This window comes from Rousettus aegyptiacus, unplaced genomic scaffold (assembly GCF_014176215.1).
Source record: "Rousettus aegyptiacus isolate mRouAeg1 unplaced genomic scaffold, mRouAeg1.p scaffold_m13_p_3, whole genome shotgun sequence".
NCBI classification, from domain to species: Eukaryota; Metazoa; Chordata; class Mammalia; order Chiroptera; family Pteropodidae; genus Rousettus; species Rousettus aegyptiacus.
Window position 1 is genome coordinate 48,415,241 of NW_023416306.1, and position 17,734 is coordinate 48,432,974.

At 33.8% G+C, this 17,734-nt stretch overlaps 1 protein-coding gene across 10 annotated transcripts in view; it reads right to left on the bottom strand.

Annotated features, from left to right (window-relative positions):
* RFX3 (regulatory factor X3) overlaps positions 1–17,734 on the bottom strand; it is a 252,558-nt gene that overhangs the window by 132,913 nt on the left and 101,911 nt on the right. For 9 of the 10 annotated variants that reach the window (XM_036217702.1, XM_016138324.2, XM_016138328.2 and 6 more), the window contains one exon: positions 5,809–5,933. In XM_036217702.1, the coding sequence (XP_036073595.1) occupies positions 5,809–5,933 (125 nt within the window). Of the gene's footprint in view, positions 1–2,491; positions 2,584–5,808; positions 5,934–17,734 lie in introns of those variants that run through there. The other variant, XM_016138332.2, reaches the window with a different exon arrangement.

Consider the following 17,734-nt stretch of genomic DNA (forward strand, 5'->3'; position numbering starts at 1 on the left):
TGACCCACTGCATAAGTCGTGGTCTAATGTGTGGATCTCAAGAGTATTCATATCAAAGTTCAACACCTAAAATTGATTTCCTAAAGGTTAAGGGATTAAGGCATCATTTTAAAGATATTCTATGATCTATTGGAGAAGATTAATTTAAAATTTACCCTTCTTAAAGACTACCCTTTGCTTAGAACCCAATTGACAATTCTGGTTGGATGTTTCCCCAAAATACTGTCACTTATCCTTTTGACCATACGGATAATAAGCTCACTCTCCAGGACGTACCATAACTTATAAGGAAATGCTGAATATGTTATAGACTGATACTAATCAAAAATAAATAACATAGCCACATAGCTATTCCATTCATTTTGATAATTCACATTATAAACAAAGAATCATTGCCTAGATAGGTGATTTATATAAAAACACAGGTTCTTATCTGAATACAATCTTGAAATGAGCTTTGATCACATTAAGAAGTTTCAATGTTCCAATAATATACCAAAGACCCACTAGAAACAGATGAAGTCCCTGCACAGAAAAAGATAAAGACCACAATTTCTGATAATAAAAGAATTTGAACAAAGTTGTCAGCTTTTATAAAAAAAACTCTTTCTTTGGATTCTAAAAGAACCTCTTCAACCCAGGGTTCCACCGTGCCTGGGACACTACACTTAGAAGAAACAATATACAGACAACACATTAGCCCAGGTTGAAAGAAAAGATGTGTGCCCCTTTGCAAGAAAAAGGGAAGATATGCAGAGACAGTAGAAAGAGGAGGAATCGTACTTTGGAAGGCAGTTAAAACTGAGAAACTTGAAAGAGAGAGAAAAGTCTTGGAGCCCTGGTTCAAGGTAGTTTAGAAATTATTTTCACTGTCAGTACCATTTGTGAAATCCTGGAGCCCAAGATAAAAACAAGAAATAAAAATTCTGACTTTTGTCTAAGTCACACCTTAAAAAGAATCTAAACTGGCCAGCTATGGGAGAGAATGGAATAATAAAAAAGTATTTTTTTCCTCTCCTGGATTTTTAATCCAGTTCTAGGGCAAGTAGGACCAGAAGACCTCTAATATTTACACATAAAATGATCAATCTGAAGGATAATCTACAATAAACTAATAAATCACTAAAGGCAGGGGAAGGGAAAGGGAGAAGAGCTCATTTCTAGTTAAAGTCTATAGTGACCCATCAGACAGGAAAATCTTCTTATAAAAATGATAGGATGGCTTATTTCAAAATGTTAGTTTCTAATCAAGATACTGAACTTGAATATTTTTTAGATTTTATTAAATAGGGCAACAATGTCAGTATTTGGAAGCTGAAACTCTATGGTGTTTTGTGAAATAATGAAAAAATACCAAAGGTAGGAAATTTGATAAGGTATTATATAACAAGACCTTGTAATCTTTGCTTGGAATTTTCCACTCTTGAACCAGGAAAGGTGACAAGTTGGTTCTTGTGATTATACAGAATAAATAAAAAACCACAGAAATAATTTTAGACTCAACATTCTATTTTGTACTTATAATACTAAATTAGAACTCTTAGGGTTTTGAAGAAACAGAACAATATAGTAAGATCTTAAAATTTTCTGGTTTCTCAACTTTCCAATACATATATTACATATCTCATCATTAAAAATTTCAACTGTAAGCTTTCTCTTAATGTCTGTTTTGCCAAAGCAAGGACCCAATTAAAGTTGAATCAATAGAGGTAAACTACCTTGACATCAAAGTCATGATTTCAATAATGATCATGGGTCGGTGAAAAAAGCTAGAAGCTTTAAAAGATACCCAGTTGAAAACTCAAGATGACATCAGAACATTAACAATACAAAGATTATAGACATGTTAGAGCAATAAACAATTACTATAGCACTAATCTTATCAGTTATAGACAATTTACATCCACAAAGACACCATTAGAATTCGATACAGAGCTTTAAACATAACATTGTACTAGTGAAAAAATAAATTACAGAAGAGAAAAACATTTAGTTGACAAAAAGAAAATGAGAGTTCTCTCTTTCTTTGTTTGGTGTAAGGGGACGTAAGGTATCACCTGCTTTGAATGTCCAAGAAGAAAGAGAAAACTTGAGGAATTGAAAAATATGCCTGTTGGGAATGACCCACACAGCACAGTTAAAATGTTTTCCAATGTGTGGTCCATGTGTACATGAGAATATTTTTTATGAGGACATAAAAATGTGTATGTATGTATAAACTTCTTTTTATGGCTGATGATACTGATTTTCCACTTCTGACAGCAGTTTAACTTTTAGTTTTTAAAAGATGCATCTAATATAAAAAGTGACTCTATTTAAGAATCAAACAGACCTCCTCCACCAACTCCACGCAGGGAGGTGACTGGTCCTCCGTGACTTGGGTGAAAGTTTGGAAGTTTATGCTTTTATTTAATGTCTGCACCAAGGAAAGCCAAACATAATGATACCATGTGAAAAAGAGAAGGATTAAATGAATTAGTGCAAGAAATACCCAATTCTCTTCGCCTGCTTAGCTCCCACTAGCCCAGAGCCCACCTGCCAAGCAGGAAGCTGGAAATGTCTTCTTTAATAATAAAACTAGACCTAGAAGAAAAACAAAGATAGCGAATATCAGAGGGTCTCCAGTTAAAAAGCCCAGAATATGACCCTATATTGAAGTCAACAAGATCCACTCATGCATTCGAACTAGCCTTTTATCCCCACAATTTTAAATATGAATAAACACCCAAAGATTACCAGACAGCTGAGAAAAGCTTCTAAAATGAAAGACAAACAACAAAAGGGGCTTGAAAGAAACAGACTATATAAAGAGAGAAAAATTTCAACTACTTAAAAAAATTAATATCTTCAGAGAGACAAAAAGATATTACATTTGGGAATAAAATTTGATGTTATGAAAAAGGAAAATAGAGAAAATTTTTTAAAAGCTCTTGAAAATTACAATTATGATAGAAAAGTAACAGATAGGCTAGAAGATCAAACTGAAAGTAGAATAAGAAAGTCCAAAAGGTAAAAAAGGAAAAGAGTGGAGGTAATCATAAGTGAAAAATTGAAGAAAATTTCCCAGAACTGAAGAACATGAAGGTCCAGTTTGAAAAGGACCACCAAGGTTCCAATACAATGTATGAATATAGGCCCACATCAAGACATATCACCATGAATTTCAAGAAATTGGGATTTCCAACGGTCTATAAACTTTCAGAGAAAAAATAATCATATAGAACACATACAAAGGATCAGAAGTCAGAATGGTGTTTGACTTTTCCATAGCAGTCCTGTAAACCGGAAGACAATGGAGTAATCCTTTCAAAATTCTGAAATTATTTCTGACCCCAAACTCTGTACCCATCACTTACCAAACAACTGTGAAGATAAATATATTTGCTCTCAGACACATACAAGCTCTAACATTTGTTATTTCTTAGGAAGTTATTGTAAGTTGTGTTCAAGGCGAATCCAGAAAGAGTTTAAAACATTGATCCAGGAAACAGGAAAGGCAAAATAAAAAAGAAAACCCCCGGCTGATGGAAAAAAGAGATCCCAGTATGGGACCTGAGCAAAGGACAATCAATCCAGACTGAAGCTCTGAGAGGCTTCATTAAGAAAACATATGATCATTAAATCCAGGGAAAGTGAGTTTTCCAGGAAAGGATGATAATCACAGCTCACTACATGGCTAGATTTGAATAGAATTTATATTTCTCTCTCTCTCTCTCTCTCTCTCTCTCTCTCTACACACACACACACACACACACACACACACACACACACACACACACACACTCCGAGTAATGATATACCAAAATTAAAATAGAAGTATTAGGCTAAAACATATGAAATTGTGGCTGCTGTAGAACAAAAACTGCATATAGTTCAACCAGGATTATCAGGGGCCTAGGGGACAGAAAGGATGTGTGTATGTGTTAGGGGGAGGAAGTGTATGGTGTGGTAGGCACCAGAAAGAGGAGAATGAGAAGATAATGCTTACTTAAAGCTAAAAAAAAAAAAAAAAAATCAACAAACATTAAAAATAAGTATTATTTTTGGAGACATGGAGGTAAATATCAAAATAGGTAAAAAGAGGCAAGAGTTGTTGCCTTTTATAAGGTGTTCATGGTAGTAGAGAGTGGTTGAAGACTGCTTTTTTCTTTTTAAATAACAAATTTGCTGAACTGTTTGACTTTTTAGGCTAATTATATACACTAGATAAGACCTATAGTGATTATCTTTTGACATCTAAATTCAATAAAAAGTTTTTTAAAAAGAGAGGGAGAGAGAGAGGAAGAATGAAACAATAGTCCAGGAGAGGGCAAGATATGGATATTACAGACATGCCTCAGGAGGGCACCTTCTGGAGATAGGAACACAATCTTCACCACAGTGCTGTTAGAGATAGTCACGTCCAAGGCCATCTTTCTTCCACAAATGAGACAAAAAACCAAACCAGAATGAGTGCAACTGTTCAACATTTGCTTAATACTGATAGTTTGTTATCTTTCTAAAACTATATATAACACTGTGCTAATTGTTCTCCACTTGCTCTTTGGATTATAACCTTTTCTGAATAATGTTTAGTCTTGAAATTGGTGATGACATCAATAATATCTTTAAAAACCATTTTGGAAAGACTCATTTTTAATGGTAAAAAACAAAAAGAAAGAATAAGAAACATAACTGATATATTAAAACATATGAAACTGTTAATTTTGTGGATCACAACTGCATATAGTTCAACTTAATAAACTGGAAGTATGAGTGTGTGTGCATGTGTATGTGTGTGTATATGTGTGCATGGTAGACACAAGAAAAAGGAATGTGCTACAATTTAAAAAAAAAAAATCACTTTAGATATCTTTGCCTACCCTGAGAGTCAAAGACCTTGCATAATTTTAACACTCTCCCTGCCCAACTCACTTCTATCTCCCAAGAAGAATATAACCTTGAGTCCCTCTATCACTTAAGACATTCCTCTCCTTACTTATAATTGTAAAAGCGGCATAAATATTCTCCTGAATAGTAAGAAATTACAGGCAAATCTTAAGTCTCAAGATAATGTTTTATGATGTGATCTTTCTCACTTATTTTCTCGCCATGCTTTAGAAGAAATGACAGGCCAATGCATTCACAATCTACATACAGAACTATTAGTTGGCATGAATAGCATTATTTTGTCAGTATCTTTCCAAAACAAGCCAAGTGTCGAGTATGAATAAGCCCTGTAGTAAATGTGATGAGAAATTCATTCTCAATTTTTAAAAATGGGATGACTCAGCTCTCCAGACCTTTAATTTAATTTTCATTAAACAGTATTTATCAGTCATCATAAGTCTCAGGCACTTTCTGAAACATCACAAAGGGAAAATCTCTGCTCGTAAGTTACATCCATCTTCTCCTTTATTAAGTACTACTGTGAGCCAACTATATAAAAATATGACTGCTGACATTTCAGTATAAAAGAAATAGTAAGTTGTGATAAAGAACAGGAAGGGAGAAAAGTAGGAGAAAACCTAGTTAGGGTGATCAAATCATAAACAAATGCTCTTTTTAAGAGTTAAGAGGCTCTTTCAGAGTAAGGATTATAGTTTGAGTATTTATCTTTGCATCCCTGCAGGCTAATACAGAAAGAACTTGGCACATCTAGGAAATGCTCAAGAAACATTTGCTGAATTAACCTAAGAACTGAACTAGGCCTATCTTAGCACCCATTGTGCCAGAAAGTATAATCCAAATCATCTTTGGACACAGCTATATTGAAGGGTCAGCATAATGAAAGGCACAGTGTCCTCTCTGAGAACAGCCACTCTTTACCTGTTGTTGTACTGGTACTTGCTGTACCACCTGTGTAGGCACTGCTGCTTGACTAGCCACAGATGTCTGTAAAGTCACTGTCGAACCTGTGTCCGACCCGGTCTCTGATGTCTGCATGATGGTCTCTGAAATATATTAAAATAGAAATAAAGGTTAAAATGCTCCCCTTGCATGACTGGCAGCAGCACTGCATTTGTTCTTAATATCTTATACTGAGACTAACTTTCAAATCTCAGAATACCTCTTATCCCAGCGTATCATCATGATATCCCATGCATATTTATAGCCATTTTGACCACTTGTAAAATACAGAAAATTATTAATCCACATTTTTTAAAATCACCATTAGTACCTTGTATTATCCTCAGGCTATAAAGGTTGAACTTCACTGAAATCTATCTTCCTTAGTTCTCGTCTGTTATAAACTGTTTCAAGCACATTACAAATTATAGCCCAAAATTATGTCCAAATACTTAATTCTCAGAATTCGAACCTTAACTGGATGCAAACATATCATAGACTATACTTTCTAGACACTTTTATGGACTATTAGGATGTCGCCAGAAGTGTACAATTTAAAATAAATTCTTTCTAAGGTCCTCTCCAACTAATTGTTGATCTACAAAAATTAACATATATCCAAATACCAATTGATATACCCTAAACTTATCCAAAAGATCAAGCTAATTTTCTCCTTCTGTGGTATGACACAGTACTAAAATCAAAGGTCAATGATATTCTTACAAGGATAGTCAAATATCAATAATGTTTAATAGTTTGAAAGATGGAGAGAAAATAAAACTTTTAAAGGAAGACATGAAATATTATCTGTTGTCATTCACAATTCAACACAGCACATTTTTTCAGTTCTTGTGTGCCTGACCCACTAACACAGGATTAAATTTGTAGCATGTCCTCTAACAAGTGTGGTTTCTCAGACCTCTTGGTCTTGACATTCCCTTTAGCTACTTACATAGTCAATAGAATAAATATTAATTTCTTTGTCATTGAGCATGGACCAGAATTCTAATTTTCTTTACTGGGGAGAAAAACAGTATTTAATTGGTAGCTTAAGAAAAATACTGCATTATGGTTCAAATCTGTGAACGGTATGGTGAACATTAATTTTTCCTAAGAAAATTCTGAAAGCATACTCAGTTCTTTCAAGTAGAAAATTAACCCCTCTCAGCATCTTTTGTTACAGTGTGACCTCTTCCAATTTTCCCCCTAAACCTTTTCTATCATCTAATTGAATTTTAGAAATGGACCTCTGAAGACATCTAATCTTCTCTTCGTATTTTATAAATGAGGAAACTAAAGCTCAGAGAGTTTAAGAGACCCGCTCAAGGTGACAGGACCAGACACAAGACTGCCTCTTCACTTTGAATTTGTGCTTATTTTTCTTTTAGACCTTGACACTGGCATCACTTTAGGTGATTGTTCCTATTCTTTTGTTAGTCAAAACCCATAAGCAGCACAATAAACCTCATTACGTGAAAAAGGTATATCAGGTAACAGCTAACACTGATTGTTTCAAATGTGCTAAGGACTCTTCTAAATTCTTTACATATTAATTTATAAATAAAGTAATCCATGTAACAACTCAATGTGGTTTGTATAATTATAATCTCCATTTTTAATGAGGAAACTCAGGTACACAGAGTAAAGGTGCCTACGGGCTTAAATAGAAGGAATGTGGTGGAGACTGTGGCTACCACTCCATTTATTTGGGTCAGATATTGTTCAGCTCCAGGAAATTATGCATTTGTGGGAAGAGTAAACTGTGATTGCCAGTTCCAATCTCAAAAGAAGATGAAAATTCAGATTTTTCTGTGAAATCTCCCAAGCGGTGGCTAATTTTTAAAAAGTACAGCATTGATTTCCAAACACACACAGACACAGACACATGCAAAGACACGCACACTCTTTTTTACTAGCATTAAGACAATGGATATGCCTGAAAGTTTGAGAATGACAGTATTCCCTATATAAAACTTGCATTATTAAGATTACTGAAAGACCAGGGTTCCCAAAATTTGAGGTAGGGACACTCACATTAGGAACCCTAACTGTGTTTCTTCCTCTTTATTCCATCTCAGAGGGAAAAGATACCCTACCTCTCCCCACTCCCCAAAAAGCAAAAACCAGCATCCTTTGATTCATTACATATTTATAGACTATTGATGCCATTTGTGCCACAGCAGAAAAGGTCTTAGTGACAACAAGGTGCTATCTTTTTGTAGGTTATGAGGGATGAACAAGATGTTAGATACTATCTTCACTGAGGTTTTCTTATCCCTCTTCTCAATTGAAAGATAGATGATGGCCTTTGTCAGTGCAGTATACAAATGAGGAAATCAGGGTTGCTAGTTATAGCTTCCTGTTTAAACTGCTCAGTCAAGGTGGATGAGTTTCATACAGTGAAGTCACTCACACTAAAACTCTCTCCTATTTCTCCCAACACTGCTGGGAGCTGTGTCAAGGCTCTGTCGTGTGCCCACACATTGTATTGCAGACTAGTCTACACAGATGTTTTTGGTTTATAACCCAGAGTTTGACATTCACTGCTTTAGATCAAACATGAAAATATAAAGAATGGAGGTCTCTTTAAAAATTAAATGTACTTTGAAAGTAATTCCTAAAATTTCTTAATAAACTACCAGTGAGAGCTTATCACAAGATAAAAGGCATAGATTTGGAACTTAGCACCTTATGGACTATATTAAACTCCACAGAAAGACTTTGGCTCAGAGCAGCTACAAATTAAAATTCTTAATTGCCAACATTTAAAAATCGGAAAGCTTTGCATTAACAACCAAATTTCCAGATTCTCTTGAAAAATCTGAAAATGTAGAAAGGCCAATCCATATTGTTTTACAGGCAAATTATTTAAATGGTGCAACTCATTCACTTGCTTGGTCTCTGTAGCATTTGATCTCAAAATACCTTTCAGGATAACCAAAAACTTAGTCTTACAAACCCAGATTGAAAACAGAAGTTACTTTTTGTGTTTAAGACAATATTGACAACATTTATACTGGTTTACTTATTTTACACAGAAGAGAAATGTGATCACTTTACTAATAGAAATGTGTAAGTTCGCGTCTTCATTTTATAGATGAGTCGACAGAGGCTGCACAGATGTTAAGACACTTAACCAAAGCAAATGGCAAGAAGTAGGAAAGGAAGGTTTAGACATAACATTAAAGCTCATGCACTAAACTACTAAACCAAGTTGGAAGTCCTGAATTCCATAAGAGATGTGGTACAGATAGATGTGAAACAAGTCAAGAAAAGCAAATTGGTGAACTTTTAGAATGAGAAAGAAAGAAAAGGATCCCAACTAGTCAACCTTTACAGAATAGAGTGGCAAAAGTAAGATGGACAGAAAATGATGGCTTATGTAAGTTAAAGTGGAAAGCATCACGGAGAACTTTCCATCCAGCCTCTGGCTCTATGTACACGCCGTATCAAAACGGGCAAATAAAGCCCAAGCCAGGACAACCAATAATTGTCCCTGAACATCTTCTGTTTACTCCCAAGTTTCTGTTCATCATCCAATCTCTTTGGCTCCTAGATTATATGGTCATGCCAACTGATAAGAATTCAGTCTCTTGATTTTGTTACCATTTTCCCTTAATAGACACAACTTAATTCTCCCCTGACTGCAGTGTCTTCCTCAACTTTAAGAGGCTGTCTTTGCCAAGGCCACATCCCTTCCAAAGATTGGCTCAAAAAGCCATAACCATTATTAGTTATCTCATTTAACAAGTCTTTTTCAGGTGCCATGTAATATACTAAGTGCTGAAAATGCATCTTTTTAAATCCTCAGATCTCCATAATGGAACTATTATTATTTCCACTTAACAAATGAGAATACTGAAGCACAAATGGATGAAAATAACTTGCTAAAAGTCACACAGCTAGTTGGGGAATAGCCTGAATTCAAACCTAGGTTTGTAAGACTCTAAAGACAATGATGTCACCATTACTATATTTACTCTGCAATATCATGATGACAGGGGCTCCAAATAAAAAACTAGAAACTGTTGGTCTGAACAGTAAAGTCTCTGGGATTTATAATCCATTGTATTTCATCTATATTTCTAATTACAATGAACAGCCATCCCTTCTCTGTTTAACATCAAAATCAGAAAGTATTCTCTTTTTCTACTGAGACCATCATAAAATCCAACTAATAAGTATTTTTCCAGAAACATTTTTACTGATTAATTCTGAAGACTGGATGTAACAGCAGACAAATTAGAATATAACCCTCCTGCCAAATTTTGCTAAACAGAGTATTTAAACCCACTGACTCATTCAGAGTATTCTGGTAGCTTTCCAGCATTTCTGCAGAGCAAGGATCATCACATGAGGGTAGTGTCTTAGCATGCTTTATTTGTAGGTTTTGTTTTAAACTCAGCATAAAGGTTTGTGTGTACTTTTGAGGTGTTCCCATTCATCAAGCAGTGCTTTCTGGTGCTTTGTTTATGTTTGGGAGTAATTTGGTTAGTTTAGTTCCTTCACAGCCTCCTTTCAAGTGATATTTGTTTATCAGCCACAAATGCAGTCACATTAATCCATTTTGATAAGCTAAATAAACCCCTGCAGTTTGTCCAAGATGTAGCCCATATGTAAATGAGTTGTATATTCTTGCAGGAGGGACATGTACAATTTCAGTCTAGTCATCCTTGCCTAATGTGGCTGTCAGGTGTGTCAAGAGCAACAGATGCTTGTTTGACAAAGGACCTTTTTATTCTGGCTAATTAAGCAGTTGGACACACCCGCCTGTTAACGGATCTGCTTTGTACAGCCAGCTCTGGCTGAATCATGCGAATCTACAGATAAATAGGCCACATTTTCAAAGAAGGCTAATTAACCCCTAGGAAAAGGAAAAGAATATTGAAAAAACCCAGCTGCTGAATGCAACAAGATTAGCATTTCTTCAACCTGATGGGCAAAACCTAGGCAAAGCAAATGTGTTTGGAACAAACATGGTTATTGCAAGTTTCAAGGCATTCAAATGTTCTTTGTGGAACTTCCTGAAGATTATTTAATACACTCAAATTCACAGTTGGATTCTTTTTATCACACACAATGCACATGCCAGATTAAATGGTTTAATAGTCTGATCTAATCAATTACTTATCAAACAGAACTATATAACTGGGCATCCTTAAAAATAGGTAGTATCCATCTCATTTTTATTGGGGTTTTTCATCCTGAAATAATTTGCTCTTCAAAGAAAGCAAAGGCTACAAAGTTTGGTTCTACTACCTGACTGTATTTTTTTTTACACTGAGGTTTTAATTTAGTACAGAAAATAGACTTGTAATTTAATTTTTTAAGTGCAACAGAGAATATCCTGCCTTTTTCCTTTGTATACAAAAATAAAAATGCTAATTTTAATTCCTACTTGAAACAAATTAACCAAAATTATGATGACAGTCACTTAATAGGTGTAGTAAAAATAAATCACATAGAAAATATGACATTTAATAATAAATTATTTACTTAGAAATTTAATTCAATATGAGTATAAGTGCTATTTATAGAAAGAAAATGTGTCATAATTTAAAATTACTATTTTTGAAATACAGATCGAAGAGTTTAACATTAATGAGCTTTTACATGAATCATCATTGACGTTTTGCAACTCTGATTAAGCATCAGCAATCTTGAATACTTGTTAGAAAAGAAGTATTAATATCATAATACCCATAGCAATCAATCTATTAAAATTAAACAATTAAAGTGGGCCATGCTTTTGGAGGGGTAAAAAGTTGCTGTTACTTTTCCTCAACATGAAATGAGTATAAAATGTATACATTTCTGACTATTGTGGAGTAAATGATGAAAAATATTTGTTAAAAAAGAATATCAAGCAACTTTCAAAAAAGTTAATATAATGTCAAATAATGGGGCATTTTAGAAATGTCATATATATCAAAATATAGATAGATGGTTAAATAATCATGCAACGAATTTAACATTTTGAAATTTTGACAAAAATATACTGAGCTTACTAATTTACCTACAAATGCACAACACTATGAATTGGTTATTCCCCCCATTTCAACTCATACAAGTGAAAGAAATTAGGTAAGCTATTACCTGTAGTAAGACTTTTTATTTAAAATACACCTCTGTGAAAAGTTTATTCACGGTAAAACACAGGGCTTTATCAAATCACTAAATCAAGTAACTGAAGAAATGTGAAAAGAAAATTCATGATTTTCTATATTATTAAAGTACTGCCTCTCTATTTAGGCTTGATGTTGTAATCCTCATAACTGTGTACAGTTAATCTTTTGTACTAAATTGATCAGTAGAAAAATGATGAAATGATAATAGTGTTGACTGTTCAGCAGTCATCTTCCTGTGATAACTTATGGCAGTGATTAATGTTGCCGATGATTAATCAGCACAGTGGTAACATACACAGGTTGCCTGGGTAATTTTTCTCACTTTTCAAACAAAGGTTTTCTCTTAACTAATTCTTCCCTTGACAAAGAATATATTATAAAAAATTGTTTCTTTGGAGAAGGAAAATCAAATTCAATTACTTTAATAGTTTTTATCTTAAAGGACTAATTACTTAAAAATAAAATAATCTTTTAACATATTACTGAAGCCAAACTGCTGAAATGATGTAAGAAATATTCGTTATTTATTTCTAGTTATCAAGAGAAGCTGTCATCCGTCACAGACGTAATTTTAGGGAAAAGTGAACCAAGTGCTTGTCCAGTCTACTGCTGCTGCCATCCCAGCATTTTCTCTCACTCAGGTTCATGAATTAGTAGGCAAATCAGTCTTACCTAGATGACATATGCTTAAAAATGGCAGTGCTCAGGTAACAGCTGAAAGAAAAGAAAAAGAAAACCAACCAAACAAAAACTTATAAACATCCTACACTGGAAGGGGAAGAGGTCTGAGAACAAAATGGTGTAATATACAGAATAATTCTTAGCAAAATCTATGAGACAAAGCTATAAATGTTGTTCCCTGCTGGTCAATGCACTCTTCAGAGTGACTATAAACTACTGGATGGAGCATTTAATAATAACAGCACTTAGAACTGAAAGATGATGAACGATGAGAATTTTATCATAAACTTATCATCTTCATTGTTAGAGATGTTAGTAAGAATAGCTACCATCTGTTGAGCACTTACTATGTGATAGATACTTTGCATACATGTAACCCTAATTTCACCTATGAAGTAGATATGCCCATTTTAAAATAGGGAAAAATAAGATTTAGAGAGATTATATAAGTTGCCTAGGGGTACAGAATTATTAAAAGATAAGGCCAGGATTCAAGCCTAGGTATGTCTAACTCTAATAATAGTGCCCTGTCATTGGACTTCAGTTGCTTGTACAGACAGCAGCAGCAATGAGGCTATTCTAGCTATATCGACTTTAAAAGAGATAAAGTAATCTATGGAGGTTTGAGCACCAAGAAAGAATTCTAAATTTGAACAGACACAAATATCTCATGACTTGCAAATGTGTACTCTACCTCGTATGTGATCAATACGCCTTTTAATGAAGTCATCAAGTCCATAATTTTTAATGACATGGAAAGCATACCATGTGTTAAGAGAGACCTGCACTAACTCTATGTTAACAATATATTTTATAAATAAGAGAGGCAATATGTCAGAGTGATTTACTTTCGAAAATTTAAATTTATTCTATAAAAAGTCAAAGGCCCAGTAAAGTGAATATGTACATAGACATATATTATACACAAAAACAAGGATGTTTACTCAAGTATTGCTTATGATAGCCAATATTGAGCAACCAAAATATCCATTAATGGGGAACTAATATACCCCTGTAACAGGATCCTATAATGACCTATAAAAGCCAATCTGGAAAGATATTAAAATTTTGTAAGCACAAAAAGCAGTCCACCAAATAATATGCAGACCACAATACAATCTAATTCACAGATATATATATAATGGCATCCTTTGGAAAAAAAATTTTGAAGCTATACAATAACAACAATAGAACTCCTAAGGACTCCTGAAATATTGGTTTTCCCAAACTATTGACCATAAATGTTGGGTGGTCTAAGGCTAATCCTGGAATTGGTGGTCAAAGCAACATGGGCTCCAAAGATCCATCTTAACCTAGAGGCATCCCAAAAAGTCAGTCTTAGATACCGTAACCTAAAACAGCTCTTCTAATCTCAAAGATACTTATAGAGGTAGATTTTGATATGTTCAGTTGCTGGGCGAGAGTTTTGTCTCCTGTCCTACTAAGTAGTTCAAAACTCTAGAGGGTCTCTATAAAACAACCTTTCTGCTATTCCTAACGGAATAGGTTATTTTTTAAATATATCTGGAGATTATATCTACAGATCCATTCATTGCTAGTTCCATGACTTTTGTCACTTCTGCTTAAAGAAGGAAATCTATGAGAATAACACATTCCCAAATGTTAAGTGTGATCCCTTCCTATGACAATGGCTAGTACCTATTGTCTAATCCAGAATCGAGACACAAATTTTAACTCTCTACTTTCCTGCATACAAATCAATCAAAATGGTGGTGCCTCTTCCAAAAATTTCAAATCAGTGAGAAGATATAGGTGTTTAGTCTCACCAAGCAAACAAGCATTCCCTTTTTAAACTAGCCCTAGAGCTATCTGTTCATTTTTCCTACATACCCTAAACTTTGCACATTTGAATTTTCTTTTCCCCTGAATTTACTAGTGTGGTTTTGTCCACACTCATGATACTACCCACCCTCATGTTTTGGGTTGATAAACAAGAATATGCTTGCCAAGGAGGCCTCTAATAGTCCTAGTTTAGATGGGATGAGAAGAAAGAGAGGGTAAAAATTAGCTTAAAAGGCAGCATTACTTAAAGAGCCACAAAAGAAAACAAGCAGGTAGTGCTGCCTCAAAACAGGAAGATTTCTTTTGGACTTTATAGGAATGAAGGCAAGAACAGAAATTCTTAATTTTCTTCACACCAGAAAAGGCTCCGATAAGAAATGTCTTCTTAGATTCTCTTGCTCACACAAGAAATTTTTCTATTTTTTTTTCTAGTTCTCATTTCTTTTTCTTTTTATAAAAGTGGAGAATAGAGCCTTTTGCAGCTCCTAACTATTCTAATGGCAGGCTCAAAGAGATCAACACATCTAAAAGGAGAAAATAATACTGTATAATAACATTGCTAATAATAGAAATAATATACCCCACTTTAAATGTACAGCATCTTAAAGAACTGAATTCTCATTACTGCCATTTTTCAGCAAATGTAGTAAACGTGGGTGTGTGTAAACTTGAAAAAAATCTACATATTCGTGCACACATAAATTCTAGAAAAACTTGCTAAAACACAATGCTATTAATCAGATAAAACTTTTACATTGACGTTCATTATAAAATGCGTACATATATACTTAGAATAAAGACTTGGACAAAGGATGAAAATTATAACAGATTGAAGATTCTAGCCAACACTGAATACTTGTACACTTAGAAAAATTATTTCTCTCTGAAAATCAGTAATATTCAATGTAAGTCAATTGCACTGAATTAAAGACACTATTCCTTTAGAGCTTATTTTATGGAAATTGATGATGTCCTCTATGTATAGCAGTCCTTCCAACTCATTTAAACCATTTTCTTGGCTCCCAAAACAATAGTTCCTTCTAAAGTGGGTTATTTTATCTCATAAATCTCACAAATCTCTGGTTAATACTCTTAACTGGGATTATTAATATGCTTTAAATAAACTATAAGTTCTTTATAAGGAAAAACAATTATCATTATTCAATGTTTTGTATAAGTGTGAGATTTTACATAATGGATTTTATTTTCATCCTCCACTCCACTTTACATTTTATGGTATTCCCACGATGCTAAACAGGGGAAATAACTCTTCCTTTATCCCAGAAAATATAGTAATAGTGATTGCCCTATCCCAATCATTCCTTTTATCACCAAACTCTTCCCTCTCATCTCCCAAATCTAATCAATCACTGAATTCAATTATTCTGCTTCCTAATATCTCTCAAAAATCTCTTTATACATCTTTTTATCTCTTCAGCCCTCTAAAGTTCAGGCCACTCCCTACAATAGGTCCCAGTGCCCTCAGGATAAACTGCAAATCCATTAATAGAACTTGTAAGGCTCCTAAGAATATTGCTCCTGCCTACTATCTTCCAAAGAGTATATACAATCTATAGAACTTCTCTCAGTTCTCCAATAAAAAGTTTCCTCTGATTGAAACAATTTTTTCTTCCCACACCCTCTTATCTTCACTTTATCTTTCAGATCTTAGGGTAAATTCCACTTCCCCAAATAGCCTCCCAAACCACTACCACTTTTCCCCCTCTTCTTAACAAGCCTGGGGCTGGTATCCTACTAGGTGTTCTATAGCACCTTATCTTTTTATTCAGTGCACAAAAATAATCACATTGTAATGTAATTTGTCTCTTCAACCAGATTATAAACAACATGAGCACTGGACTATGCTTATCTCTTTGACCTACAAATATACAACAATGCCTGACACAGAGAGGGTCTTCAATTTGTTTAATGAACAGATGAATCTACAAAGAGGATGAGTTTAAGACCGTGCTGAAACATTGCTATTAGAGTATGCTGTATCAGAGGCATTGAACACTTTAAAATTGTGTGTAAATATAATTTTCTATTATAGTCATTTCCAATCAAGTTATTTATTATGAATATTTTAATTTTCTAATATAACTTCACTTTCAGTTCCCATTGGCAGAAGTTTACAACTCCCATATTCCAAGATTTATAAGTTTCAACAAAGTTCATGTGTAATTATTAAATAAAGACATAAGATAAGGATTAAAGAAACTCAAATAAGAAAAGTAAGTCTTTGGCTATTGCTCTGAACCTCATGACACATCATTTACTGTGTTTTAATAAGTATATCTGATTCACTTAATTGTGGATTCAGATCCAATGCCCTAATCACGTCATCTTCGAAAAGGTGGCGTGGTATGTCTCCTTTGTTTTTATGAAACAGAAGCACTCGGAGATCTTTAATTTTCATAGCTGAAATGCTAAAAATAAGTAATTAGCCTAACAGTAATTCTTCTAACTTCATTATTAATTAATCACTTGAAATTTATGTGGGCTTGGCAATATTAACTGACATTCTTCTATGTTCTCTTACCAACCGGTGAAACTTTTCACCCACAAAAGAAAAAGGTATTTCAAGAATTCTCTAGTTACAAATTAGTTAACAGATTTATGTAGGATTTTTCATGCATTATTTCACCTGTCTGTTTTTATGGATGAGAAAATTTAGGCCCAAAGTTTAAATAACTCTATGATCTCCAAGGTCACATAGCTAGAAACAGTCAAAGTGAGGACTTGAATATACTATACCATCTATTAGGTTCTAGGAGCAAAAACTTGTTTTCTTTTTTCTTTCTTTTTTCAACCCAGCCATATGTTGTATTAGGCTTATAATATGTCAACTTAAAAGTTTACAGACCAACATTATGCATTTCTCTCTAAAGTACCAGTCTTTTCTACATGTTTAATCTTCTACATTATAGGAATTAGACATGCTATAATTTTAACCCAGTTACTAATTTCCATACATCTTTATCCTTAAAAAAAAAAAAAAACAAACCTTAATTTCATTTCCAGCAATGCAGAGTACCTGACAAGATGGCCATCTATTCTATTCTATAGATCCCATCCAAGACTAATAAAAATAAAATAATAAAATAAAATAATAAAAATGCTGACTCATGTGTGTTCTATACTACCTTTGCTGAGGCATCAATCAACATAGGCTTGTTGAAATTTGAATCAGTACTTAGGAAATGTTTTAAAAATATCTTATTTAATATCTTTTCTTTCAAAAATCTTGGAATTGAGTTCTCAAGTCCCCACTATCAATTCCATTTTCAAAG